The sequence below is a fragment of the Hypanus sabinus genome, chromosome 29, assembly GCF_030144855.1.
Source record: "Hypanus sabinus isolate sHypSab1 chromosome 29, sHypSab1.hap1, whole genome shotgun sequence".
NCBI classification, from domain to species: Eukaryota; Metazoa; Chordata; class Chondrichthyes; order Myliobatiformes; family Dasyatidae; genus Hypanus; species Hypanus sabinus.
Genome location: NC_082734.1, coordinates 3,076,957 through 3,102,836, shown reverse-complemented (window position 1 = coordinate 3,102,836; position 25,880 = coordinate 3,076,957). Strand labels below are relative to the sequence as shown.

General features: G+C 49.5%; 2 protein-coding genes across 12 annotated transcripts in view; one reads left to right on the top strand and one right to left on the bottom strand.

Moving 5' to 3' along the window:
* Positions 1–106: 106 nt before the first annotated feature.
* On the bottom strand, positions 107–21,907 carry LOC132382885 (phosphorylase b kinase gamma catalytic chain, liver/testis isoform-like). Of its 6 annotated transcripts, none has more exons than XM_059953409.1 (11): positions 21,807–21,877; positions 13,559–14,487; positions 12,858–13,033; positions 8,274–8,328; positions 7,758–7,823; positions 3,936–4,099; positions 2,953–3,043; positions 2,404–2,557; positions 1,701–1,823; positions 948–1,212; positions 107–441 (listed from the first exon to the last, which is right to left on the bottom strand). In XM_059953409.1, exons 2-11 carry the CDS (start codon positions 13,639–13,641, stop codon positions 404–406), a joined length of 1,215 nt encoding a protein of 404 aa, XP_059809392.1. In that variant the 5' UTR covers positions 13,642–14,487; positions 21,807–21,877; the 3' UTR covers positions 107–403. The 6 variants fall into 6 exon arrangements, with proteins under 6 accessions (XP_059809392.1, XP_059809390.1, XP_059809391.1 ...); XM_059953407.1 differs by having other exon boundaries at positions 107–1,212; positions 13,559–13,670; positions 14,274–14,487; XM_059953408.1 differs by having other exon boundaries at positions 107–1,212; positions 13,559–13,670; positions 21,807–21,907.
* Positions 21,908–22,211: 304 nt separating this feature from the next.
* The window catches only part of LOC132382884 (autism susceptibility gene 2 protein-like), a 77,232-nt gene continuing 73,563 nt past the window's right edge, over positions 22,212–25,880 (top strand). For 3 of the 6 annotated variants that reach the window (XM_059953400.1, XM_059953398.1, XM_059953402.1), the window contains exon 1: positions 23,781–24,875. In XM_059953400.1, coding sequence (XP_059809383.1) covers positions 24,609–24,875 — 267 coding nt within the window. In that variant the 5' untranslated portion in view covers positions 23,781–24,608. Of the gene's footprint in view, positions 22,378–23,780; positions 24,876–25,880 lie in introns of those variants that run through there. The other 3 variants (XM_059953397.1, XM_059953399.1, XM_059953401.1) reach the window with 2 other exon arrangements.

Genomic DNA, 25,880 nt, shown 5'->3' with positions numbered 1-25,880 from the left:
ATTGGGAACATGAGGGTGTGGAGAAAATAAAGAGGGACACCATAAGGATCACAAGGAGAGGGGTGGGGGACAGGGAGCAATAGAGGGGAGAGAGTAGAGAGGGGATTGAGCAGAGGGTGAGGAAGAAATTCAGGGAGAGGGGAGGAGTTGTGGGAGGAGGTGAGGTGATAGGAAGTTGGAGGTACACATTCCCCAGGTTCATGTTCCCATCCCCCTGACCCAGCAACTATTGCCAGGCACAGACCCCTGACTGAGGGACGATCCATCTGTCTGGCCACAGTATCGGCCCAACCACCCTGCCACATCCCCACCCCACCCAGCATCCTCCACACGTCCACGCTGATCTGTGACTGTAGATTCTCGGAGGAGAACACATTCCAACTAGGCCCAGCAACTGGGGCAGTCAATCGTGGTCAGTGATCTGTATGGGAGGGGGGGATGCTGGGGAGAGAGGGAGTGAGAGGGAGTTCATGTACTCCTGGTCAGGAACAGAGTGAATCTTCCCGCCCCACACCCCTCCACCATCCCTTCACACACTCCTGAGTCAGACACAGAGTGAATCTCCCTCCTCACCATCCCATCACACACTCCCGGGGTCAGACACAGAGTGAAACTCACTCCACACCGTCCCATCACACACTCCTGGGGTCAGACACAGAGTGAAACTCCCTCCACACCGTCCCATCACACACTCCCAGGGTCAGACACAGAGTGAATCTCTCTCCACACCGTCTCATCACACACTCCCGGGGTCAGACACAGAGTGAAGCTCCTTCCACACCGTCCCATCAGACACTCCCGGGGTCAGACACAGAGTGAATTTCTCTCCACACTGTCCCATCACACACTGCCAGGGTCAGACACGGAGTGAATCTCTCTCCACAGTGAAGCTGTCTCATCACACACCCCTTGGGGACAGACACAGTTTGAACTTCCATCTGACTCACCCTGGGGCCACTGCAGGGAGGAGTCGTGACTGAGGTGAACCTCCTCAGCCAGGGCGCGGGGTGTGTGCTGGAAGAGAGTTGCCCGGTTCTGAGCCAGGCCTCGCTTCACCCAGTGACCATAGAGGTGGAAGGCGCAGCCGTCGATGAGGCGGTGGCCCACTCTCACCTGGTAGGCATCCTGTACAAGCTCCTTCTGGCGCTCAGGCCTGCGTTGTCGCTGGCTCTCCCACAGCCGGGCGCAGAGCACGATCGCCCACACCACCGCCTGGGGGGGTTGGGGGGAAGGGGAGAGGTGGGTGGAGGAGATGGGTGGGGCGAAGGTGGTTTTGGGATATGGTATGGTGAGAGGATGGATGGGTGTGTGGGATGCAGGAAGGAAAAGGTGGAAGGGGAGAGGTGGATGGGGGGAGAGAGGAGAGGGAGAGAAGTGAGTGAAGAAACAGCTGACGTTCTGGGCAACATCACCTCGTCTCCGAGCCCCCTGACCCAGATCAGAGACCACAGTGAATCTCTCTGTCAGGTTTGAAGTTGAGGATGGGTCCCTGAGCTGTGGGGTTTGATGTGGGACCCTTCTCATTACCCTCTGTCCCCACCCCCCCCCCGTCCCTCCCAAGTAACAATCCTTCCTCACCCCTCTTCCCTGCCCCATCTCCACCATTCATCATCCCTGAACCAATCCTTCTGTTGACCTCAGGACCCCAGACCCTGACCCCAAATACCCAAGTAGACCGCTTGCAACAGTTCTTCACCTACCCGGAACTTCTGCAGGGAGGTGAAAGGCCGCTCGTCTAGTTTATAGCTGTAGAAGAAGGGATGGGATAGGGCTTGTTCTGCTGTGATCCGCAGGCTGGGATCCACTGTCAACATCCGGAAGGTCTGTCCAGCACAGTAAGCATAAAATAAGGCTCCCTCCACACCGTCCCATCACACACTCCCGGCATCAGACACAGAGTGGAACTCCCTCCACACCGTCCATCACACACTCCCGGGGTCAGACACAGAGTGAAGCTCCCTCCACACCGTCCATCACACACTCCCGGGGTCAGACACAGAGTGAAGCTCCCTCCACCGTCCCATCACACACTCCCGGGGTCAGACACAGAGTGAAGCTCCCTCCACACTGTCCCATCACACACTCCCGGGGTCAGATACAGAGTGAAGCTCCCTCCACACCGTCCCATCACACACTCCCGGGGTCAGACACAGAGTGAAGCTCCCTCCACACCGTCCCATCACACACTCCCAGCATCAGACACAGAGTGAAACTCCCTCCACACCGTCCCATCACACACTCCCGGGGTCAGACACAGAGTGGATCTCCCACACCATCCCATCACACACTCCCGGGGTCAGACACAGAGTGATGCTCCGTCCACATATCCCATCAGACACACCCGCAGTCAGACATGATGATGCACCCACTGCACTGTCCCATCAGACACTACCTGATACATACCAGATCCTTGATGGCATGGGACCGGTCTCGCCACTCGCTCGAGTTTATCTGGTACCGGCCCTCCATTATGTTGCGCATCATGGTGAGCTGTTTCCGGTGCCAGAAGGGGGGGGAGCCGGAGACGATGGTGAACATCAGGACTCCACATGCCCACCTGGAGAGAGGGGATTCAGGTAGAGGAGAGCCACAGAAGGGAGAGGGAGTGGTAAAAAGGGAGGGAAGGGAGGTGGCTGCGGAAAGGTATTGAAGGAAAGGGATGACGAGGAAGGTGGGAGTGCCACAGTGGGGGGGTGGATATCAGTGGGGGGGGGAACAGTGGGGGTGGCAGGATGGGAGGGGCTGGGGAATGTGAGCGAGGGAGGGGTAAAGAGTATGATTGGTAGAGCCACAGTCAGAGGGAGGGAGCTCTACGTGGAAGAGAGGGAGCCAGCCCATGCTGCAGGTAAGAGCTGGAAAGTGAGGCGGCGAAGGGTAACTGTGCATCACTGTACAGGAGGGGAGGGAGGGAGCTCGATACGTGTGGTGCAGGACACTCCAGGTAGTACTCACATGTCAACCTCCATGCCGTACCCTGGATGTGTTTCATCCATGGAACATTTCAGTATCTCTGGTGCCAAGTAGCTCGGGGTCCCACAGAGCTCTGGTGTGGGGAGTGGGGGGTGGAGAATGAGAGGGATGAGAAGGCCAGCTGCATTTGTCTCTCCGATCTCCCTCCCCCATGAGTCTGTCTGGTGTACCAACCTCCAGTCTGGGATCCATGTGCCAAGATACAGAGCCTGCCATCCAGCCAGATACGACGACAGCAAAGTAGTGGTACGGATGGAGACAATGCAGGATAGATCATAGAACATAGGATCTTCAGCCCATGAAGCTGTGCTGACCTATATAAACCATCCATCCCCACCAAATTCCAAACAACATACTTCCCAGTGATAATAAACCTGATTCTGATCTCCTATGAAACCCTCCATTGTTTTTGTCCGTGGGCCAGCCTAAGAGTTCATTAATGTAACTGCCTGTATCACCACCCAGACACCCACTACTCCGCCCTAACATGCTCAACCTTTCCTCATCAGACATGCCCTCTATTCCAAGCAGCACCTCTGAAGGTTCCACGTGCTTCCTATAACGAGATGATCAGAACCGAACACAATATTCCAAGTGTCGTCTAACTAGGATTTTATGGAGCTGCAACATTACATCACAGCTCCTGAATTCAAACCCCCGACTAATGAAGGCGAACGCACCATACACCTTCGTAACCACCCTATCAACTTCAAGGGATTCCTGGATGCTGACCCGAAGATCTCTCTGTCCCTCCACACTGACAATAATCATGCCATTAAGAATACTTCGGAGACATCAGAATCGGGTTTATTATTACCGACGTATGCTGTGAAATTTGTAGTTTTATGCTGCAGCGTACAGTAATGTCAACATAAATGATATGAAAAGAGCACAAGGTAGTGAGGCAGTGTTCATAGGTGTAACCAGAGCGGTAGGATGTTGTGGTGGACACCCTCCCCTCTCACCTCTCAGTCGCTGGCCGGGTTGCAGGAAGCAGGAGAATCCAAAGTCAGAGAGGCGGATATGAAACCCCTCATCCAGCAGGATGTTTTCTGCCTTCACGTCACGGTGAACCACGTTTCGGCTGTGCAGGTACTCCACCGCCTGGAGCAGCTCCTGCATTATTACCCTGGTGGGGGAAAGTCGACAGCTCTCTTCCAAACTGCCCGATCTCCTCCTTTCACTTTCCCTTGTGTTCCTATACTGCCCCCACCATTGACAACTGATGCCAGTGATATTCCCAAGGACAAACGTTATCCGGACTGGCTGTCCTGATTCTCCCTGACTTGAACTCCTCTTCCAATCCTTTAAAATCCCTCTGGGATTGAGCCCTTCTCCTTTGTTTCCCAGCCCTCCCTGAACCCTCTGGGATTGGGGCCATCTAAAATCCCTGTTTGGAGCCTCTGTCCTGCCTCTCTTTATCCTCCTGATTACTCCGGGATCCCTTTGGGACTGAGCCCCCTCTCTGACCTTGAAGAACATTAAGAAGTGGAACAGGAGTCACCTGTCTTGCCCGTTGAACCTGATCCACCATTCAATAGACAATAGGTGCAGAAATAGACCATTCAGCCCTTCGAGCCTGCACCGCCATTCTGAGATCATGGCTGATCATCTACTATCAATACCCGGTTCCTGCCTTGTCCCCATATCCCTTGATTCCCCTATCCATAAGATACCTATCTAGCTCCTTCTTGAAAGCATCCAGAGAATTGGCCTCCACTGCCTTCTGAGGCAGTGCATTCCACACCCCCACAACTCTCTGGGAGAAGAAGTTTTTCCTTAACTCTGTCCTAAATGACCTACCCCTTATTCTTAAACCATGCCCTCTGGTACTGGACTCTCCCAGCATCTGGAACATATTTCCTGCCTCTATCTTATCCAATCCCTTAATAATCTTATATGTTTCAATCAGATCCCCTCTCAATCTCCTTAATTCCAGCATGTACAAGCCCAGTCTCTCTAACCTCTCTGCGTAAGACAGTCCGGACATCCCAGGAATTAACCTTGTGAATCTACGCTGCACTTCCTCTACAGCCAGGATGTCCTTCCTTAACCCTGGAGACCTAAACTGTGTACAGTACTCCAGGTGTGGTCTCACCAGGGCCCTGTACAAATGCAAAAGGATTTCCTTGCTCTTGTACTCAATTCCCTTTGTAATAAAGGCCAACATTCCATTAGCCTTCTTCACTGCCTGCTGCACTTGCTCATTCACCTTCAGTGACTGATGAACCAGGACTCCTAGATCTCTTTGTATTTCTCCCTTACCTAACTCTACACCGTTCAGATAATAATCTGCCTTCCTGTTCTTACTCCCAAAGTGGATAACCTCACACTTATTCACATTAAACGTCATCTGCCCACTCACCCAGCCTATCCAAGTCACCATGAATTCTCCTAACATCCTCATCACATGTCACACTGCCACCCAGCTTAGTATCATCAGCAAACTTGCTGATGTTATTCTCAATGCCTTCATCTAAATGGTTGATGTAAATCATAAACAGCTGTGGTCCCTGTGGCACCCCCACTAGTCACCACCTGCCATTCTGAGAAACACCCATTCACCGCTACCCTTTGCTTTCTATATGCCAACCAGTTTTCTATCCATGTCAATATCTTCCCCCCAATGCCATGAGCTGTGATTTTACCCACCAATCTCCTATGTGGGACGTTATCAAATGCTTCTGAAAATCGAGGTACACTACATTCACTGGATCTCCCTTGTTAACTTCCTGGTTACATCCTCGAAAAGCTCCAATAGATTAGTCAAGCATGATTTGCCCTTGGTAAATCCATGCTGGCTCGGCCCAATCCTATCACTGCTATCTAGATATGTCACTATTTCATCTTTAATAATGGACTCTAGCATCTTCCCCACTACTGATGTTAGGCTAACAGAATGATAGTTCTCTGTTTTCTCCCTCCCCCCTTTCTTAAAAAGTGGGATAACATTAGCCATTCTCCAATCCTCAGAAACTGATCCTGAATCTAAGGAACATTGGAAAATGATTACCAATGCATCCGCAATTTCCAGAGCCACCTCCTTTAGTACCCTAGGATGCAGACCATCTGGACCTGGGGATTTGTTAGCCTTCAGTCCCATCAGCCTACTCATCACCGTTTCCTTCCTAATGTCAATCTGTTTCATTTCCTCTGTTACCCTATGTCCTTGGCCCATCCATACATCTGGGAGATTGCTTGTGCCTTCCCTAGTGAAGACAGATCTAAAGTACTTATTAAATTCTTCTGCCATTTCTCTGTTTCCCGTAACAATTTCACCCAATTCATTCTTCAAGGGCCCAACATTGTTCTTCACTATCTTTTTTCTCTACACATACCTAAAAAAGCTTTTGCTATCCTCCTTTATATGCCTGGCTAGCTTGCATTCATACCTCATTTTTTCTCCCCGTTTTGCCTTTTTAGTTAAGTTCTGTTGTTCCTTAAAAATTTCCCAATCATCTGTCCTCCCACTCACCTTAGCTCTGTCATACTTTTTTTTAATGCTATGCAATCTCTGACTTCCTTTGTCAACCACTGTGGCCCCTTTCCCCCCTTTGAAACCTTCCTTCTCCGGGGGATGAACTGATTTTGCACGTTGTGCATTATTCCCAAGAATATCTGCCATTGCTGTTCCACTGTCTTTTCTGCTAGGACATCCGTCCATTTAACTTTGGCCAGCTCCTCCCCCATGGCTCCATAGTCTCCTTTGTTCAACTGCAACACTGACACCTCCGATCTGCCCTTATCCTTCTCAAATTGCAGATAAAAACTCAACATATTATGGTCACTACCTCCTAATGTCTCCTTTACTTCAAGATTCAATAAGATCATGGCTGATCTGGCCGTGCACTCAGCTCCTACCTTTTCCCATAACCCTGCTATGCAAAAATCCATCTAACAGTGCCTTAATCACATTTGCTGAGGTACCCTTGACTGTTTCCCAGGGCTGAGAATTCTACAGATTCATGCATTTCTGCAAAAGGCAGTTTCTCCTCATTTCTGTCCTAAATCTGCTGCCTTGAATCTTGAGGCTATGTGTCCTAGTTGTAGTCCTACTTAATTACCTGCCACTATCCTATCTATCTCTTTCATAATTTTACATTACTACAAGATTCACTCTCATTGTTCTAAGTTTCATTATCTGTTCTCATCGGTTACCACCCTCAGCTCCCGAATCAACCTGGTGAACCTCCTCTGCTCAACTCACAAAGCCAGTGTAGCCTTTCTCAAGTAAGGAGACCAGAATTGCATGCAGTACTCCAGGTGCGGCCTCACCAGTACCCTGTACAGTTACAGCAAAACCTCCTTGCTCTTAAATTCAATCTCTCTGGGAATGCAGGACAACCTTCCATTTACCTTCTTGATAATCTGTTGTAACTGCAAACCAAACTTTTATGATTCATGCACAAGCACTCCCAAATCTCTCTGCACAGCAGCATGTCGGCTTTCCTGGTCCTCTGAACTCCTATTGGGATTAAGTCCCTTCTCCCAATTGAGGTAGTCCAAATCTCTAGAATCCCTCCTAGATGAGCCCCGCTCCCAGACTTCTGAAATCCCACCAGGATTGAGCCCTTTTCCTGCTTTAACCAACCCTCTCCCACCTTTCCCAATTCTTCAGGATCAAGCCCCTCTCCCCTGATCATCCGGAATCCCACCCGAGTCAACCTCCTCTTCCACTGTTGTCATTCTCAATCCCTCTCTCTCAGGGGAAGATCTGTACACTGACCGGTCTCTCTCAGGGGAGATCTGTACACTGACTGCTGTTTCTTGGGATTGTGCTTTCTCACCTGGTCTCCCTCTCCTTTAGAGCAACTTTCTTGGTGAGGTAGTCAAACAGCTCCCCTTGCTTCATCCTGTTGGGAGCAAGAGGCAGGTTTAAAGTCAATTTCTCCTTTCCCTATATTGGACCCTCCTTCCCAAACTCCATCCCCTCCAGCATTTGGAAGAATTCCCCAAGCCACATATCCAGTGGCCAAGGCTGCACACTGCTGAACCTCGTCTCTGGCTGATGCAGCTTGGAACCTGGCCCTTTGGCCCACTTGTCCCTGCCATCCCAGTTTTGCGTCTGAGAATGTCCCATTGGCCTGTGTTTGACCCATATCACTCTACCTTTCACATCTGTGTAATTGTGTCAGTGTTGATAACGTTTCAGCTTTGTCTTCTGGGACTGCAACACCCCATGCTTGACCATGTTGATTCCCACCTTGGCCCAAGTTCCTGCTGTCCTTTCTACTGCCCTGAGGGGGGCAAGGGAGAGGAGCAGCCATTACTGAAGAGAACGGGGTGAATGTGAGGGTACTCACAGGTCGAACACCAGGAAGGCGACGGTGGCTGAGCTGAAGAAGTCGATGAGTGTGACTGAAGTGGGTGGGGAGGAAGAGAGAGAGAGACAGGGATGGGAGTCAGTACACAGTGGAAAGCTGCAGGAAGTGCAGATACCTCAGGGAATAGATGCACTCCACAGGCTGCAGCACCAACAACCTGTCCTGATCCAACCACATAAACGTCATAGCCAAGAAATCTTATCTGTATGTCTACTTGCTCAGGAGACATAAGAACCTCATCATGTCTCCATCGACCTTTGTCAAGTTTTATCAATGCATCCTATCCACATACATCACAGCTTGCTACAGCGACTGATCACTGACCACAAGAAACCACAGTTACAGGAACCAACCTCCCCTTCATGGATTGTCTACATTTCTGGTTTGCTTTGTAAAGCAGCTGAAATAATCAAAGATTCCCACACAGCCAGCCAGTCTCTCTTCTGTACTCTCCCATCAGGCAGAAGATAAAAAAAGTCTGAAAGTGCATCCCACCAGTTCAGGGAAAGCTTCTACCATGCTCTTATAAGACTTGAACATACCCCTAGTTCAATAAGATGGACCCCTGACCTCACAATCTACCTCTTCGTGACCCTTGCTCCTTATTCTCTGCTTGCCCTATGCTTTATCTGTAACTACCACTTCATCCTGTTACTGTTTTATCTTGTGCTTCCTCAGCCCACTGGTGTAGTGGGATCTAGAGGGGAATAAACTTGATATCTTGGGTTGAAACCTTTCATCAGGACACATAGCCAATGCTTTTTCTTTCCCGCAGCTCCTTCCTATCTACTTTTGTCAGGTCTTGTCTCATACAAATGAAGTCGGCCTTTCCCCAAATTATTGTAATTGGTTTATTATCATCATACACACTGAGGTGCCATGATAATCTTGTCTTGCATACTGCTCACAGGAATCAGCTCATTACACCCTGCGTTCAGGTAGAACGTGTTAAAAACACAATAACAACGCAGAATAAAGTATTATGACTGCAGAGAAGGTGTAAGTAGACAAATAACTAGGGAGACTGAGCTCTAAAGTTCATCTTATCATATGAGGACAGAGATACCCGAGCAGTTTAGACATGTGAAATGGAGTTTAATCCAAGAAGGTGTGAGGTGTTGTATTTTGGCAGATCTAATACATAGTACACCTCTTTCTCCAGCTCCCCCCTAAAGAAATGCAGCATGACATGTTGAAAGGCATGGACAGAGTGGATGTGGCAAAGTTTTCCCATGGTGGGGGAGTCTAGTATGAGAGAACATGACTTGAGGATTGCAGGGTGCCCATTCAGAACAGAGAAGTGAAAAAAAAATTTTAGCCAGAGGGTGGTGAATCTATGGAATTTGTTGCCACAGGCGGCAGTGGAGGTCAAGTCATTGGGTGTATTTAAGGCAGAGATTGATAGGTATCTGAGTAGTCAGGGCATCAAAGGTTATGGTGAGAAGGCTGGGGAATGGGACTAAAGGGGAGATTGGATCAGTTCATGATGAAATGGCGGAGCAGACTCAATGGGCCGAATGGTCGACTTCTGCTTCTTTGTCATGGTTTTATGGACCCTCACCAATTTTTATTGATGCACCACCCAATATATCACAGCTTGGTAGTACAACTGCTCTCCATAATAACCATGACCATAATAAACCACAGAGCTGTGGACACAGCTCTACACATCACAGACACCAACCTCCCCTCCATGATTTCTTAGTGCCCCCATAAGCAGCGGAAGTAATTTCCATCCCATCCCATCCTGGACATTCTCTCTTCTCCCTTCTCCCATCAGGCAAAAGATACTGAAGCCTAATTGCAAAGACAGTTTCTACTATGCTGTTATAAGGCCATTATGTAGTTCCCCAGTGTGATAGATTGGACTCTGGACCTCACAATAGATCTCATTATGATCTTGTACCTTGTTGTTTGCCTGCACTGCACTTTATCCGTAGTTGTTACACTTTATCCCATATTCTGTTACTGCTTAACTCCGCACTGAGTAATTATTTGATCTGGATGAACAGTGTGCAGGACAATTTTTTTTTACTGTAGTTCAGTGCATGGGACAAAAATAAACCAATTCTGATTATATGAGGATCGATTGCGTGGAAAGTCAGAGCTTTCCTCAGAGTCAAATACATATGGCCATAAGATGTAGGAGCAGGATTAGACCATTTGAATGAGTCTGCTCTGCCATTTCATCATGGCTGATCCAATTTTCTCTCAGCCCCAGTCTCGTGCCTTCTCCCTGTATTCCTTCATGCCCTGACCAGTCGAGAATCTACTTATCTTTGTCTTAAATATACATGAAGACCTGGCCTCAACAACTGCCTGTGGCAAAGAATTCCAAGATTCACCACTCTCTGGATAAAGAAATTCCTCCTTATCTCCAATCCAAAAGGCCACCCCTCTATTCTGAAGCTGGGTCTGCTGGTCTAACACTCTGCTATCATAGGAAACATCCCCTCCACATCCACTCGGTCAAGGCCTTTCCCCATTCGATAGGTTCAAATGAGGTCCCCTCGTTCTGAATTCCAGCAAATATAGGCCCAGAGCCATCAAATGTTTTTCAAATGAGAAGCCATTCAATCTTGGAATCATTACTGTCAACCTCCTTTGAATCCTCTTGAGTTTCAGTACACCCTTTCTATGACAAGGAGCCCAAAACTGCTCACAATACTCTGTGAGGCCTCACCGGTGCTTTATAAAGTTTCAACATTACATCCTTGCTTTTATATTCTAGTCCTCTTGAAATGAATGCTAACATTGCATTTGCATCCCTCACCACAAACTCAACCTGAAAATTAACTTCTGGGGAATCCTGCACAAGGACTCCCAAGTCCTTTTGTGCCTCAGTTTTGTTTTGTATTTTCTCCCCATTTAGAAAATAGTCAACCCTTTCATTTCTTCTACCAAAGTACATGACCATACACTTCCTGACGGCATTCCATCTGCCATTTCTTTGCCCATTCTCCTAATCTGTCCAGGTCTCTCTGTAGCCCCTCTACTTCCTCAAAACTACCTGCCCCTCCACCTATCCTCGTATCATCTGCAAACTTTGCAACAAAGCCATCAATTCCATCATCCAAATCATTGACATATAATGTAAAAAGAGTTGGTCCCTGTTTAACACCACTAGTCACCGGCAGCCAGTCAGAAAGGTTCCCTTTATTCCCACTCTGCCTACTGCCAATCAGCCACTGTTTTATCCATGCTAGAATCTTTCCTGTAATACCATGTGCTCATAGCTTGTTAAGCAGCCTCATGTGTGGTACTTTCTCAAAAGCCTCTGAAAATCTAAGAACACAACATCAACCAATTCTCCTTTGTTTGTCCTGCTGGTTATTTCTTCAAAAAATTCCAGCAGATTTGTCAGGTAAGATTGTCCAGAAGAGGACAGAGGTTGAGACAAATAATCTGTATGAGCAGTGTGGAAGACAAACTGTTCACTATATCTTGTTGACAACGATAAACCCAATCCCAATACTGCCGAAGGATTTCTCCTTGGACATTTCCACCTCGTTCCCCAAAGTCCAGTCCAGCTACTTCCCTCTCAGAACTCTCTCTGAGCTGCTCTGCACATCCTTCTTGGACGGTTACCAAGGGCCTTACTGTCTTCTGACAGCAGGGCCCCGACGCCCTTTTTATACATAGTACCTTTTTTACAAATAACAAAACTACAACTGGTGACTGGACTAACTACAAACTAGTTAAAATACAATATTCCCATCTCTATCAGTGATGGCGGTGCTCATCTGTCCCAGACAACACGTGTTCCCTCTCAACGGTTACTCGGGCATACCTCCTGAAACTTTGCCAGGCAGACTCCTCTGTCACCCACTTCCAGGACCCACGGATTGCTGCTTTAGCCAACACAGAAACAAATTCACGAAGACATCCTCATCCCTCTATGCCCCCCTTCTTACTGGATGACTGTATATAAATAGGGTGAGGCAGAAATGTAACCGGAAGGCGAGGAGCAGCCTTCACAGATATGTAAAAAGGGGCAGCAGCCTCGCACACTCCGTGTACGCGTGGTACACGGTCCCCTCCAACCCGCAGAGATGATCTGCGCTGGGAGATCCGTGTACGTTGCAGAGTAACGCTCTATGCAGCGGCCTCCCCCAGGTCCCCAAGGTGCATGGGAAGAACTCCCTGGTGAAAGGGATTTCCATTGGGGTCTCCTGTCTCTCCCAAGTGGAAGACAGCCCGCCATGATGTGTCGGGATAGTGGAGGGTGTGGAGCAGCAGCCCAAACAGGTACAGTATCCCTGCATCCCTGAATGACATTGTGGGCGTTAATGGACGGCTCAAGCTGTGTGGGCCCGGCTCCCGGATGAGATTCCGGTGCCTGGGCCCGAGGAGCAGCTGCAGCGGAGCGAAGGTGAGGCCCGCCGAAATCGCTTCACACAGAGCAGACGCACCGACATCCGTTGGTACCTGCCCTTTGCCAGCGGAGAAGATCCCTGGCCTGAAGCAACCATGCTCCAGACTTCCTGACAGAAGCCGGGTAGTCTCCGCAGAGCAGGAGCCCCACGCCCGGGAGTAGATCGGCGAGGGAAGCTGCGCACTCACTGATGCTCCGGTGGCCCGACACCATCTGCAGGATCTGGACCTCGTTCAGGGTAGACTGGCGAACCTCGGAGAGTTGAGCGGCAGTCAGGTTGTCGGCGAACAGCTCGATCACCTTCACCGCGTACTCCTTGCCCGTCGCCTGGTGAATGCAGCGCTGCACCATGCTGGTCACTCCTCTGGGAGGAAAGGGAGAGGTTTGGGACAGCGCGTATGACAAACAGGAGCGGCCACCCCATATCACCCACACACACATTGGGAAAAATGGGACACACGCTTCAGTCAGCGAGAACAAGCCTTAACGGCGTCCACGAATGCGAGGACACGCGTGGAACGAGAGGCATAGGTAGAGTGGACAGGGATGTCTGTTTCCCAGGGTTAGAATGTCTAATACCAGGGGGCATGCATTGAAAGTGAGAGGGGAATGTGAGGGGTAAGTTTTTTACTCAGAGTGGTGGATGCCTGGTCTGGTGGTAGAGGCAAATACATTTGAGGCTTTTAAGAGACGTTTGGATGGGTGCGTAAGGAAGATGGAGGGATATGGACGTGGTGTTCAGGTTGTTTTGATTTGCTTTTTAGCTGGCTTGGCCCAACAATGTGGGCCGAACGGCCTGTGTTGTACTGTGATCTAACTGCGGCGAACTCTATGGGGAGGGTTCTGTGGGTTTGGGTGGGGGGGGGGGGGTAGGGGTGTCCAAGCTCACCTTCCAATCACCTCCTTGGTTTTGTACTTCTTGTGAAATCCCCCCGAGACGGTCAACGGCTCCTTACTAAAGTTCCGAGTCATGGCTGGTGCGGTCGGTGACGGAGGAGTCTCTGAGGGAGAGAGGAGGTGTTCAAATCCTGTCCACCACCCTATCTGGGATTAGCTCGGGTGCGCTGCTACACAGCGAGGGTCGGGAAAGGATTGAACATAAGTTTGTTCGGGAGAGGAACGTGAGTGATGGGTCAAAGACACGGGGCAACATTTCCAACACCAAACACGTTGCTACAGTCACAAAGGCGGCACATCGGCCACCAAACTTCACTCGGAGGTCTGGCGGCTCTAATGCGCAGCATCAGATGAGGCTGCGGAGGGTCGTAGGTTCCGCCAACTCCATCACGGGCACAACCCTCCCCAACACCGAGGGCATTTCCAAGAGGCACTACAAGAAGGCGGCAGCAATCACCAAGGACCCTCGCCATCCGAGGCATACCCCCTTCTTATTACTACCGTCAGGGAGGAGGTGGAACCTGAAGTCCTGTGGTCAACTATACCCAGTTTCTTCCCGTCCTGAACGGTCCGTGAACACAGTCTCATCAAATCTCGTTTTGAATTAGGTATTTATTTTGCACCTTCTCATGACTTTTATGCCTTGCACTATACCGCTACCGCAAAAAAAAAGATTTCACATCTTATGTCAGTGATAGCAAACTTACTTCTGTGGTGGGCAAACGATGCCTTACATTAAATGTGTACTCAACAGTCAGAGCGATAATGTACAGAGGGATCCCGGGGTGCAGGTCGAGGCTCCCTGAAACTGGTTTCTCAAGTAGACAGGGCGGCAGAGAAGGCGTGTGTTCATCAGTCGGAGTGGTAAGTAGGAGAGTGGATTCTGCAGTGGATGTGACTACAACCAGTCATGGATTAAGGCTGAAAGGAGAAAAGTTTAAGGGGAACATGAGGGAAACTTCTTCACTCGGAAGGTCGTGAGATTGTGGAATGAGCTGCCAGCACAAGTAATGCATGAGAGCTCGATTTTAACGTTTAAGGGAAGTTTGGATAGGTACATGGATGGGAGGGGTACGGAGGGCGATGGTCCGGTGCAGGTCGATGGGAGTAGGCAGTTCAAATGGTTCAGCACGGACCTGATGGGTCAAATGGCCTGTTTCTGTGCTGTATTTTTCAATGATTCTAAGTCACATTGTATAAAACCGGTCAGGCGACACTCGGAGTATTGTGTGAAGTTCTGGTCTCGCATGACAGGAAGGGTGTGGGCGCTTTGAAGAGGGTGCAGAAGAGGATCTTGTGCTTTCCAGGCGTATATCTCGAATAAACTCTTCTCGGGCTTTTACACACAGAGACCGGCGGGTGCCCGAAACAGGCTGCCAGTGGTGTGGGGGTGGGGGTAGACACGCCTGAGACTGGGACACGGATTACGTGCAAGCAGAATGGATTTACACTGATTTGGCATCATGCTGAGCACAGACAATGGGCCGAAGGGCCTGGTCCTGGGCCGAACCGTTCTGCCTCATTCACAAACAATAAACAGCTTTGACATGCAGCACTCCTACAGCGCGAATCCCCCACCCGTCAACTCTCCCTCCTCAATGTCCCTCCATGCACTTATAGCCCTTATCACTCCCTTCAGCCTGAATACACCCATCGCTGTCCTTTCCCTCCTCCCTGCCCCTCCTGAGGTGCTGCCTCCCTCATACCAGTAACCATGGCCCGTGTGCGGTGGAGCGAGGTAGGAGAGGCGGCTGCCGGAGCGCGGTCACTGTTCTTGCGACAGGGTTTTGGACAAGTGACACACAATATCTGCCACATGGATTGGAGTCGGAGAGTGAAGATAAGCCTGGGAACACTGATCACATTAACACTCACAATGGTGCAGGGGAAGGAGGGGGAGGGAGAGAGCGGGAAGGAAGGAGGGAGGCAGAGAGAGTGTGGGTGTGGGGAAAGAGGATGGGGAGGGAGAGAACGGTGAGGAAGGAGAAGGTCAGGGAGTTTGGAGGCAGAGAGAGCTTGGAAGGAGGAAAGGAAGGGGACTAATTTGAGGAGGGAGAATGGGAAAAGTGGGGTGTTGAGGGGAGGGGTGCGAGGGTGGGGAGAAGGAGTCAAGGGTTAGGGTTAGCGGGAAAGGGAAAGGGTGCGACGAGAAGAAGGCGGGGCATTTTTGTGGGGAAACTGGACGATCCACAACGAAACTCTTGTCCAAGGGTTCCACACAGACAGAGCCAGCGCCGGAGGTAAGAATCGAACTGGAGTCTGGGGGAATGAGGCAGCGGCTCTTGCCGCTGTGCTCACCCCGACAAGGAAACTCCTCACGTTGATCACGATACATCTCCCTCTGCTACGTCATCCCCATTGTGTCACACCTCCCTCCGATTCCCCTGCCCTCCTCCTCTCTCACTCTCTCTCTGTCCAGCCCGCCACATCTCCAATCTTTCTGCATTCCCTCCCCCGTGCGTCCCTCTTTCATCTCCAACCCTGCCCTCCATCGGTCCACCCCCACCTTCCCCCATCCCTACCTCAGAAATCTTGCTCTTTCTGCCCACATTCCCTCTCCCCCTCCCACCTCCTTCTCTGGATCCACCCCTCCCTCCTCTCTCACTATCCTCTCCTTCCCTCCTGTCATGCTCCCCTCTTCCTTCCCCCAGGCCCTATCCTTCTCTCTACCCTCTTCCTGTTTGCCCCGTCCCTCCCTCTTTTCCCTTCTCTTTCTCCCTCCTTCCTCCAAACCCTTTCTCCCGCCCCCTTCTCACCTCCATCCACCCAAGGTCACTTTTCTCTCTCTGTCCCCTCCTTTCTCCCTGCTCATCCTCATCACCCTCACCGCAGCCCTCGCTCCCCCCACTCTCCCTGCCTCCTTTTCCCTTCTTTCTCCCCCTACTTATGTTTTGCCCTCACCCCCACCCCCACCCCCTTTGCCACCTCTACCCCTCTCTCCCCACTGCACCCTGTGGCCAATCCCCTCATCCACAGTCGATCTAGCCTCTCTCCCTTTGCGGTGAAACAGGAGTACAATTGGGGTGGAGGGAGTACCTCCAGCTGTGGAGACATTACCCGGGTCCTCTGCTGATCTATGTGTACCTCCTGCAGCGAGGAAGCTCAGACACGGTGAGCCAACTGGTGTGGCTTTGGGTCTCTTAGGAATGGGACTGGGTCTCAGGGGCAGAGAATATAACCCTGCCCCTCCCATTCACCTTAGGAAAGACAGTGCACATTGTTGGTCCACAGATCCTGGTCTCCTTGGTTTGACAGACTATTGGAGCCTGCGATGCCTGCTGTATCTTCCTGGTCCTGTCTGATTGGGGTGGAGAGGGAGAAGGTCCTCATCGAGTCTGCTTTGCTATTCAATCATGGCTGATTCCAGTATGGCTTGGAGTTAGGAGCTAATGAACGTGGGTTCAAACCCCACTCCTGGCAATTCATTATTGATTTCACTTTGAACTTTTAGGCACAAACGCTCAGCTGGTCTTTGTCAGGTGTACATTTCATAAGAGTGGATATTGGACCACTGGAAAATAATGCTGCACAGGTAATGGGGGGGGGGACACAAAGAAATGGTAGAGAAATTCAAAAAATCTTTTGCATGGGTCTTCGCTGTGGAGGACAGCAGCAGTATGCAGAAATTTGAGTGTTGAGTACATTTGCTATTACTAAGGATAAACACAGAGGGATGAGTGCCCCCCCCCCATCCAGCATCTTTTCAGCAAATGTGCAATCATCGGAGAACAAAATTGAGGACCTGAGGCACAATTACTGTATCAAGAGGGAAATGAGAAATTGTTGTGTTCTATATCTGAGTGAGACGTGGCTTTCTCCCAGCACATCAGATACACTGATCAGACCAGAAGGCTTCTCAGTTTACAGAAGGGATTGAACTGCTGATTCAGAAAAGACAGAGGATGGTGTTGGGTGTTTCATGACAAACTTTTGGTGGTGCTCCGATGTGGCAGTTTTGTTGAATTCATATTCCCCTCACCTTGAACACCTAACAGTCAAATGCCAACCATTCTGTTTACCTAAGAAGTTCTCCTCTGTAATCCTGACCGCAGTTTACATACCACTAGTGGCCAATGATGATCAAGTGCTTGAGATATGGCATGATGCCATCTCCAAACAAGTAACAGTTCAGCCCAACACATTTCAACTCACAGTCGGGGACTTCAACCAGGCTTGTCTGAAGGAAACCCTGCCCAATTACCATCAGCACCTGAGGTCCCAACACATTGTTATACTAAGATAAGGAATGTCTACCATTCCATGCCCAGACCGCATTTCGGTAAATCAGATTACCTAGCAATTGTTCTCCTACCTGCATACAGGCAATGGCTAAAGAGCAAAACTCCAGAGATTAGAACAACAAAGAGATGTCGTAGGAGGGAGAGCAGTGGCTTTGGGATTGGTTCAAGTCAGTGGACTGGACCATGTTCAAGGGTTTATTGTGGATCTGGATGAATACGCCATGGTGTTTCATCTGTAGGTTTAATCCTTAACTTCATAAGTTATTCTGTGTTATGTGTACTACTGTGCTTTATACCCTGGTTCAGAGAAACATTGTCTTGTTTCTATATACATTATATACCTAGCTTCTGTATACCTAGCTTTTGTGTTGAGGCACAAAATCTAATTACAGTACATGTACAGCTTATATATATACCCTGAAGGTAGTTTTATAGAATATTTAAACTAATTTTGTGCATGAAACAATACTGTGTAGTTTGAACCATCAGAAAGGTAAGCTATCACTACCTTTGACTCCCAAGTGGAGAGACAGTGGCTGCTTGTCATTGGTGTCATTCCCAACTCTGAATTTATGTGCTACTGCTCTTACACTTATCCATCACGTATTATTACATAACATAATGTGTGATATATAACGTGTGCCGTGTGACAGAAACATTGGGAGTACACCCGAATCAGCTGTTCAACAACTAACAACAGCAGGTTTTCAGTCTTCACCAACGATGACGTGTTTGATTAAAAGGTTACAGTACACTGCGTTTGTATTTTACTTACCTTTAGCTCTTATGTGAGGTATAAAAAGAATAGATTTAATTACAGGTAAATGTAATGAAAACGGTGAAAAACCACAACCTTTTATTTTTACATAATAACGACGCTGGTCATGTTGCAGTCAAACAACAATCTCTCAGTTACTGTCAGCAAGATCCAAGGAACTGATTGTACACTTCAGAGGAGAGAATCAGAGAAGACGAGGCTAGATCATTGTTGACATCAGCACATCCCACCAGTTGTTCTGTCTGAGGCATCCTTAATTCCTGTAGGAGCTTTCTCATCAGCTGTCATCAGTGTCTTCCTGAAACAATAACACCAGAACGATGGTGTGTCATTGACACTGTAGACTTGCTCTGGAGTTAGATTTTCATCAGTGACAGTCTTGGCAAACTCATCAATGCATTTCTCAGCTGCTTCATGATTAGCAGATGCTTTATCACCGCGAATCTTCAAATTTATTGCAGTGTCTTTTCTTAAATCTCCATAACCAGTGTGCTGAATATTCACAATTGAAGTTTTAGTTCGTTGTGATAGATCTCTGCTTGTTTCATTATCAGCATACTGTTAAGTGGCCAATGTTCACTCCAATGCAGATGAATCCACTCTTTCAATAGATCTTCATTTTCTACTTTATGCAGTGTTTTTCTATTTCCATAGACTTCTGTTCGTTACTTTCAGCATAGAACTAAAGTTTGCCCTTCTGTTTCTTCAAGTCATAGATGATAGATGTTCCAACACCATACTCCTCTGTCAGATGCCTCACACTTACACCTGCTGTCAAGTTTTTCCAACAACTTGACTTTCTGTGTTATAGATAAACAAATGCTTCTTTTCCTATCCACTATTACCTCCAGGAGGTAACTGAAGGCCTTTTTAACGTTTTCAGCAATACCGTTACAGCACAAAGAAGAAGCACAAAACACATAGTAATCACTGTGAGAAATGCTCAGAGAAACCAACTGGCTCCAACGGGTCCCACACAGAAGGTGTGAACTTCCTGTAGTGCACAGAGACCTACACATCACCCGGGAATTTTCTATTTGTGGTGTCATGTCAGTGCTCAGATTTCAGAGATTTTCAGATAAGGGGTGTTCAACCTGTACCCATGTCAGTCTGCCATTTATTCATTCCAACTCAGTGTTCAACACCATCCTACCCTCAGTACTAATCAACAAACTCCAAAACCTGGGCCTCTGTACCTACCTCTGCAACAGGATCTTTGAAATAAAATCTCCTCCTCATTGACAATCAATACTGGTGCACCTCAAGGATGCTTACTTAGCCCAATGCTCTACTCTCTCTATATCCACGACTGTGTGGCTAGGCATTGCTCAAATGTCATCTGTAAATTTTCCGATGGCACAAGTATTGTTGGCAGAATCTCAGGTGGTGACAAGGAGGAGTGAGATCAATCAGCTGGTTGAGTGGTGTCGCAACAACAATCTTAGTGTCAGACAGACCAAGGAATTGATTGTGGACTCCTTGAAGGATAAGTTGAGGGAACACACACCAGTCCTCATTGAGGACTCATTGAGGGTTAGCAGTCTCAAATTCCTGGGTGTCAACATCTCTGAAGATCTATCTTGGGCCTAACACATTAATGCAATTACAAAGAAGGGACAACAGCAGCTATATTTCATTAGGAGTTTGACAAGACTCTCGTAAATGTTTACATATATACCTTGGAGAGCCTTCTAACTGGTTGCATCACTGTCTGGTATGGAAGCACAGGATCAGAAAGAGCAGCCAAAAGTTGTAAACTCACCCAGCTCCATCATGGACAATGGACTCACTATCGAGGAGATCTTCAAAAGGCAATGCCTCAAAAGGACAGCCTCTATCATTAAGGACCCCCATCAGCAAGGAAAAGTTCTCTTCTCATTACTACTATCAGGGAAGAGGTACAGGGGCCTGAGGACAGACACTCAACATTGTAACAACAGCTTTTCGCCCTCTGCCATCAGTTTTCTGAATGGATAAGAACTCATGTACACTTCCACATGTTTTATACTGTACACTACTTATTTTATATACTGTGTATATATATATATATATATATATATATATATATTTAAGTAGTGCATGAAGAGTGGATTCATTGTGTGTATTTATTGTAATTTATAGTATTTTTATTAAGTTTCAGGACATGTGACAGTGATAGGCCTGATTTGTGTACTGTGAGCAGTTCTGGGCCCCATACCAAAGAAAGGATGTGCTGGTGTTGAAGAGGGTCCAGAGCAGGTTCACAGGAATGATACCGGGAATAAAAGCATTGATGTATGAAGAGCGTATGATGGCTCTGGGCCCGTACTCACTGGAGATTAGAAGAACTGAAAGCTATCAAATATTGAAAAGCTTTGACAGAGTGGACATGGGGGAGAGAAGAATTCAAAGACACAAGGCATAACCTGAGAAGGACTGGCCTTTGGAACAGAGATGAGGAGGAATTTCTTCAGCCAGAGGATGGTGAATCTGTGGAATGCATTGCCACAGACAGCTGTGGAGGCCAGGTCATTCAGTATATGCAAGTAGAGGTTAATATGTTCTTAATTGGTAAGGGCATCAAAAGTTACCGGGAGAAGGGAGGAGAGTGGGGTTGAAGGGGTAATAAATCAGTCAGGATGGAGCAAACTTGATGGGCCAAACTCTGCACAATAAATTCCAGTCCTAGCTTGGCCAACCTTTGGCTATAATTCAGGACCTCGACATTAAATTCCATCTGCCATTTTTCAGCCCATTTTCTCAGCTGATCCAGATCCCACTGCAATCTTTGATAGTGTTCATCACTGTACACTATATCCCCGATTTTGGTGTCATCTGCAAACCTTCTGATCCAGTGTACCACATTCTCATCCAGGTTGTAGATGTAGATTGCACATATCAATGGCACCAGCACCAATCCCTGGGGCACACCACTAGTCACAGACCTCTGGTCAGAAAGGCAACCGTCTACTTCCCTTCACTGATTCCCCTGTAAAGCCAATGTCTAATCTACTCCTGAATGCTGAGTGACTGAACCTTCTTGACCAACCTCCCACTGGGACTTTGTCAAAGGCCTTGTTGTCCATGTGGACAACATCCACAGCACTTCCCACATCAACTTTCCTAGTAACTTCTGGAAACACAGGACAGTTACCGCTCTCTCACAGAGACACACAGTACAGGCATTTCCCCGCTGGCCATCGAGCGACTGCGCCCCCATGCTGAGTGAATGGGCACCCTACCTGCTGGAGCTCCTAACCCTCAGACCATGGGACAAGGGAAATGGCGCCGTGGCCGAATTTGACCTCGCTCCGGGTCACAACGGCCAGCGGACCGAACGGGGGGCGGGACAGAGGGCGGGGCCAGCGGACCGAACGGGGGGCGGGACAGAGGGCGGGGCCAGCGGACCGGGATCGGAGGACCGAACGGGGTGGGGGCGGGGCCAGCGGACCGAACGGGGGGGCGGGGCCAGCGGACCGAACGGGGGGCGGGACTGAGGGCGGGGCCAGCGGACCGGGATCGGAGGACCGAACCGGGGGGGGGGGGGGGGGGAAGAAGGGAACAGAGGACCGAGAGCAGGTGCAGGGCTCGAAGATTGTGCAGAGCGTGGTCGGTGGACCGCGCAAAAGTGGAGGGCGGGCGGGATGAGACGACCGACCGAGTTGGGCAGCAGGGCTCATGGTGTCGAGGGGTCTGGAGGACCAAGGGGACGGGAGGTGGCGTCCAGTGGGACGTCAGTGTAAAGCCGTCGATGACAGACGCGAACTCGGGCCAATCCATTGTGACGTCGCTGGAGTCTATGTGATGTTTCAGGTAGGCGGGATTGAGCGTTGTGACGTCACACAGCTCTCGTCAATGAGGGATAGATTATGAATATTGCAGCTCAGTTTACATATTCGCCCTCCACCACACCTAACGTCATCACGCCCGTAGCTCCACCTCCACGCCAGTCCAAAGCCAGTTCACCAGTCACCTCCATCTCCCCTCGAACGTCAACACGCCCAAAGGCACCGGAAGCTCTCGCCCCCGCTCCTACGTCATCCAGCCGAGAGCCACTCGTAGCCCCACCTACCACCTTTCAAACGTCATCACGTCCCGAGTCATCTCGCCAATCACCGATTCAGCCTTTTCTTGTCTCATGACGCCGAGAGCCATCCGCCCAATCACCACTGCCGAGGACGTCATTGCGCTGGGGCCGCTGCCCTCCAGAAGAGGCGGGAGGAGGGAAGGAACTGGTTTCCAGTGAAGAAAGGAAAAGGCGGAGCGAGATCGGGACGTGGGGAGAGGAAGTCGGAGCCGAGCGCGGCGACAGGGAAGCGGCAGCTGGCCCCCGTGACACCCGTTGGTCGGCATTTCTCCCCGTCGGGGGCACCGTGTGGGACGAAGGCGGAGAAGGAGGGCGGCGGGCGCGAGCGGAGCCGCCATCTCGGTGATGGCACCGGAGGCTGCGGGCGGGCCCGCTGGCCTGACGGAGAGCGGCCGGGCGGAGACGGGGACGGCGGCCACCACCAGCGGCAACACCACACGGAAGGCCGAGGACCGGGGCCAGCGAGCCGGCGAATGAAGCGGAGCGGCCTCCATTAAAGGCGCCGGCGCCGCCAAACACACACACATACTTTTCTGTCGGCGGACACTTATTTATTTCCAAGCGAAAACCTTCCTCCCCCCCACCCCAGGACTTTTTTTTCTTCTTCGCCTCTTCCCAGAAGTTTCCGGACGTTTAATTCTGCCCATGGCAGTAGGAGGGGCGAAGGAGCGAGCGTGTGTGTGAAGGATTTGAACTGATTTTTCTCCCTCCCATCAACATTTTTTATTTTGTTTTATTTTACTGAGGGGGAAGAAGTTTCCTGGTATCCTAACGTGATATACTTATCGGTCAGGCAAGGAAGAGGAAGGGGGGCATAGATATCTGCGACTTCGCTCTTGGCCAGGAAGAGGAGGAGGAACAGAGAGATTTCAACTCATTTCCTATCGTACACGGGGGAAAAGAGGAATAAAAAACGGACTGAACTCATTATCTCCCTCCCATTCAACGTGACAGAAGTGATAGAGAAGGGAGAGTATAAAACATTTAACTCATCGCTGCCTTCCCCATCAAAAGTAACTGGGTGAGGAGGAGGAAATAGCTTTCATTTGCTACTTCTGCATCCAAAGTGACAGTGGAAGCAACGGCTAAGTAGGATTAAAAAGGAATTAACGCATTCCCCCCCCCCCCCCCCCCCCCCCCCGAACGTGACAGAGGGGGACAGAGTCAGGCATCAACTCATTTCTCCTCGCCCTATCCTTGTTCATCTTTAGAGGGGGAGAGTAAACAAAAGACAGTCTTTAATTCAACCTTACCCCTTGGTCTTCAAAGTGGCAAAGGTTGGCAAGAGAATTGTGTGACTTTGCATCATTTCCACCCTTCCCTATTCAGAGTTAGAAAAGGAAGAGGACTAAAGGCTTCACCTCATCTCTCCCCCCCCCCCCCCCCCCCCGGAAAGACAAGGAGCATCCCAGCCTTCTGGTATCTTGCTCAAGACGTCTCTGGGGTGTTGGCATCATTTGAAGTTGGCGGAGGTGTGATCTTTCCCTCACTCGTCACACTAATCATCTGCATTGTAAGGATACTCAAATTCTCATCTGCCGAGCCTGGAGGAGACTGGCTGCAACAGAGAGCGTGGGTGTGTGCATGTGATTTGTGTTCTCGGTTTTGAGGAGGTCTCGAGAGTCCTGGAGGATACAATTTCCTGGAACAGGGAATCGTACATTTTCTTTTTTGAAGAAGTCTTGTCTTCCCTGCCTTCTATTTAAATTAATTCCTTCACAGGAACTTTTATTCCAGGTCCTGTTATTTTGCAACTTGAGTTCTTTATCGCAATAAGTCTTAAAGCTGGATTGCACTCTCTGCTAAGACTTTGGCCTAAGTTAATAGACAGGTGGGGGGGATAGTAATACAGCCCCCACCTCTATTTTTTTGAATATTTATATCAGGAGCAGTATTTTAGAGAAACTTTTTTTTAAAGAAGAAATTCTTTTGTTACCAAATAAAGCTACCCATAACCATGGATGGGACACAGAGATTGGGTAGAAACCGGCGCAGCAGGCGGTCAAGGTCACAGAGGGACCGGGAGAGGAAGCTGGCCGGTGTTGCCGGCAGGGACCCCAGGCCCTACACCCCATCCTCCGGCTCGGACCAGGAGCGAGCCGAGGGCCCCTGCTCGTCCCGGCCCCGGCCTCCCAGACGTCGGAGGAGGGAGTCGACTTCCTGCGAAGAGGACATCATCGACGGGTTTGCCATCACAAGCTTTGTCTCGCTGGAGACCTTAGAGGTGAGAGGGAGCAGGAGGGGCGGTGGGGGTGGACAGGGACATCTATCGTGCTCAGGCCATTGTCATTCACCATCCATCAAGATTTGGAGGTGAGAAGGAAAGGCTTATAGGGCCCTGAGGGGAACTTTTCCCACACAGAGTGGTCCATATGTGGAATGAGCTGCCAAAGGAAATTTAAGATCTTTATTTCTCTCGTATGGATCAGAGAGTACAGTGAAATCCCTTGTTTTGCACAGTCGGAGGATGTGCACTACCCACGTGCTCCTGGTACAGTGGCCTCGGTTTACTCATCTGTACACGTTTGGAACTTGGGATGAAACGGAAGCTTGTGGTCACGTGGGGAGAAGGTACAAACTCCTTACAGGCAGTGGCGGGAATTGGAGCCTGATTCTTGGTGCTGTGTAACATTATGCTAATCGTTACGCTAGTGTGAAGTGGTTATCACGAGTCCAAGTGCCTTTTAAAATGTTTTTCTTATACAGGTTCATCAACAGGAATGGTTTAGATCAGAGGTTCCCATAGACCTCTTGCTTAATGATGTTGGTCCTTGGCATAAACAAGGTTGGGAGCCCCAGATTTATTTTACTGTGGCGATGGGTGTGTTGTGCGCCCTGTCAGGGGTGGTGGTACATACATATACGCTGGGGACAATTAAGAGACTCTTGGGCACATAGCTGAAAGAAAAATGGAGGATTACATGGGAGGGAAGGGTTAGATTGATAATGGAGCTGAAAGGACAGTATAGCATAATGGGAGAGGGGTCTGCACTGTTCTGAGATGTGTGGGACAGACAGGCTCTTTTGTACGTTACACAGATGGGCTGTCAGCAGTGGTGGTGGAGGCAGATGCGTTAGAGATGTTCAAAGGGCACGTAGGCAGGCAGGCAATGGAGGGTTACGGACTGTGTGCAGGGAGACAAGATTAGACCAGGTAGACAATGGAGGGTTACGGACTGTGTGCAGGGAGACGAGATTAGACCAGGTAGGCAATGGAGGGTTACGGACT

What these genes read in the sequence shown, in the direction of transcription:
- LOC132382885 (XM_059953408.1), bottom strand. Translation starts at nt 13,641, where the DNA reads ATGACTCGGAACTTTAGTAAGGAGCCGTTGACCGTCTCGGGGGGATTT. An exon ending in CTAAAGGAGAGGGAGACCAG is followed by an intron (nt 4,100 to 7,757) that starts GTGAGAAAGCAC and finishes TTCCCCCACCAG; the next exon opens with GGTAATAATGCAGGAGCTGC. An exon ending in CCCATGCCATCAAGGATCTG is followed by an intron (nt 1,824 to 2,403) that starts GTATGTATCAGG and finishes TGTGCTGGACAG; the next exon opens with ACCTTCCGGATGTTGACAGT.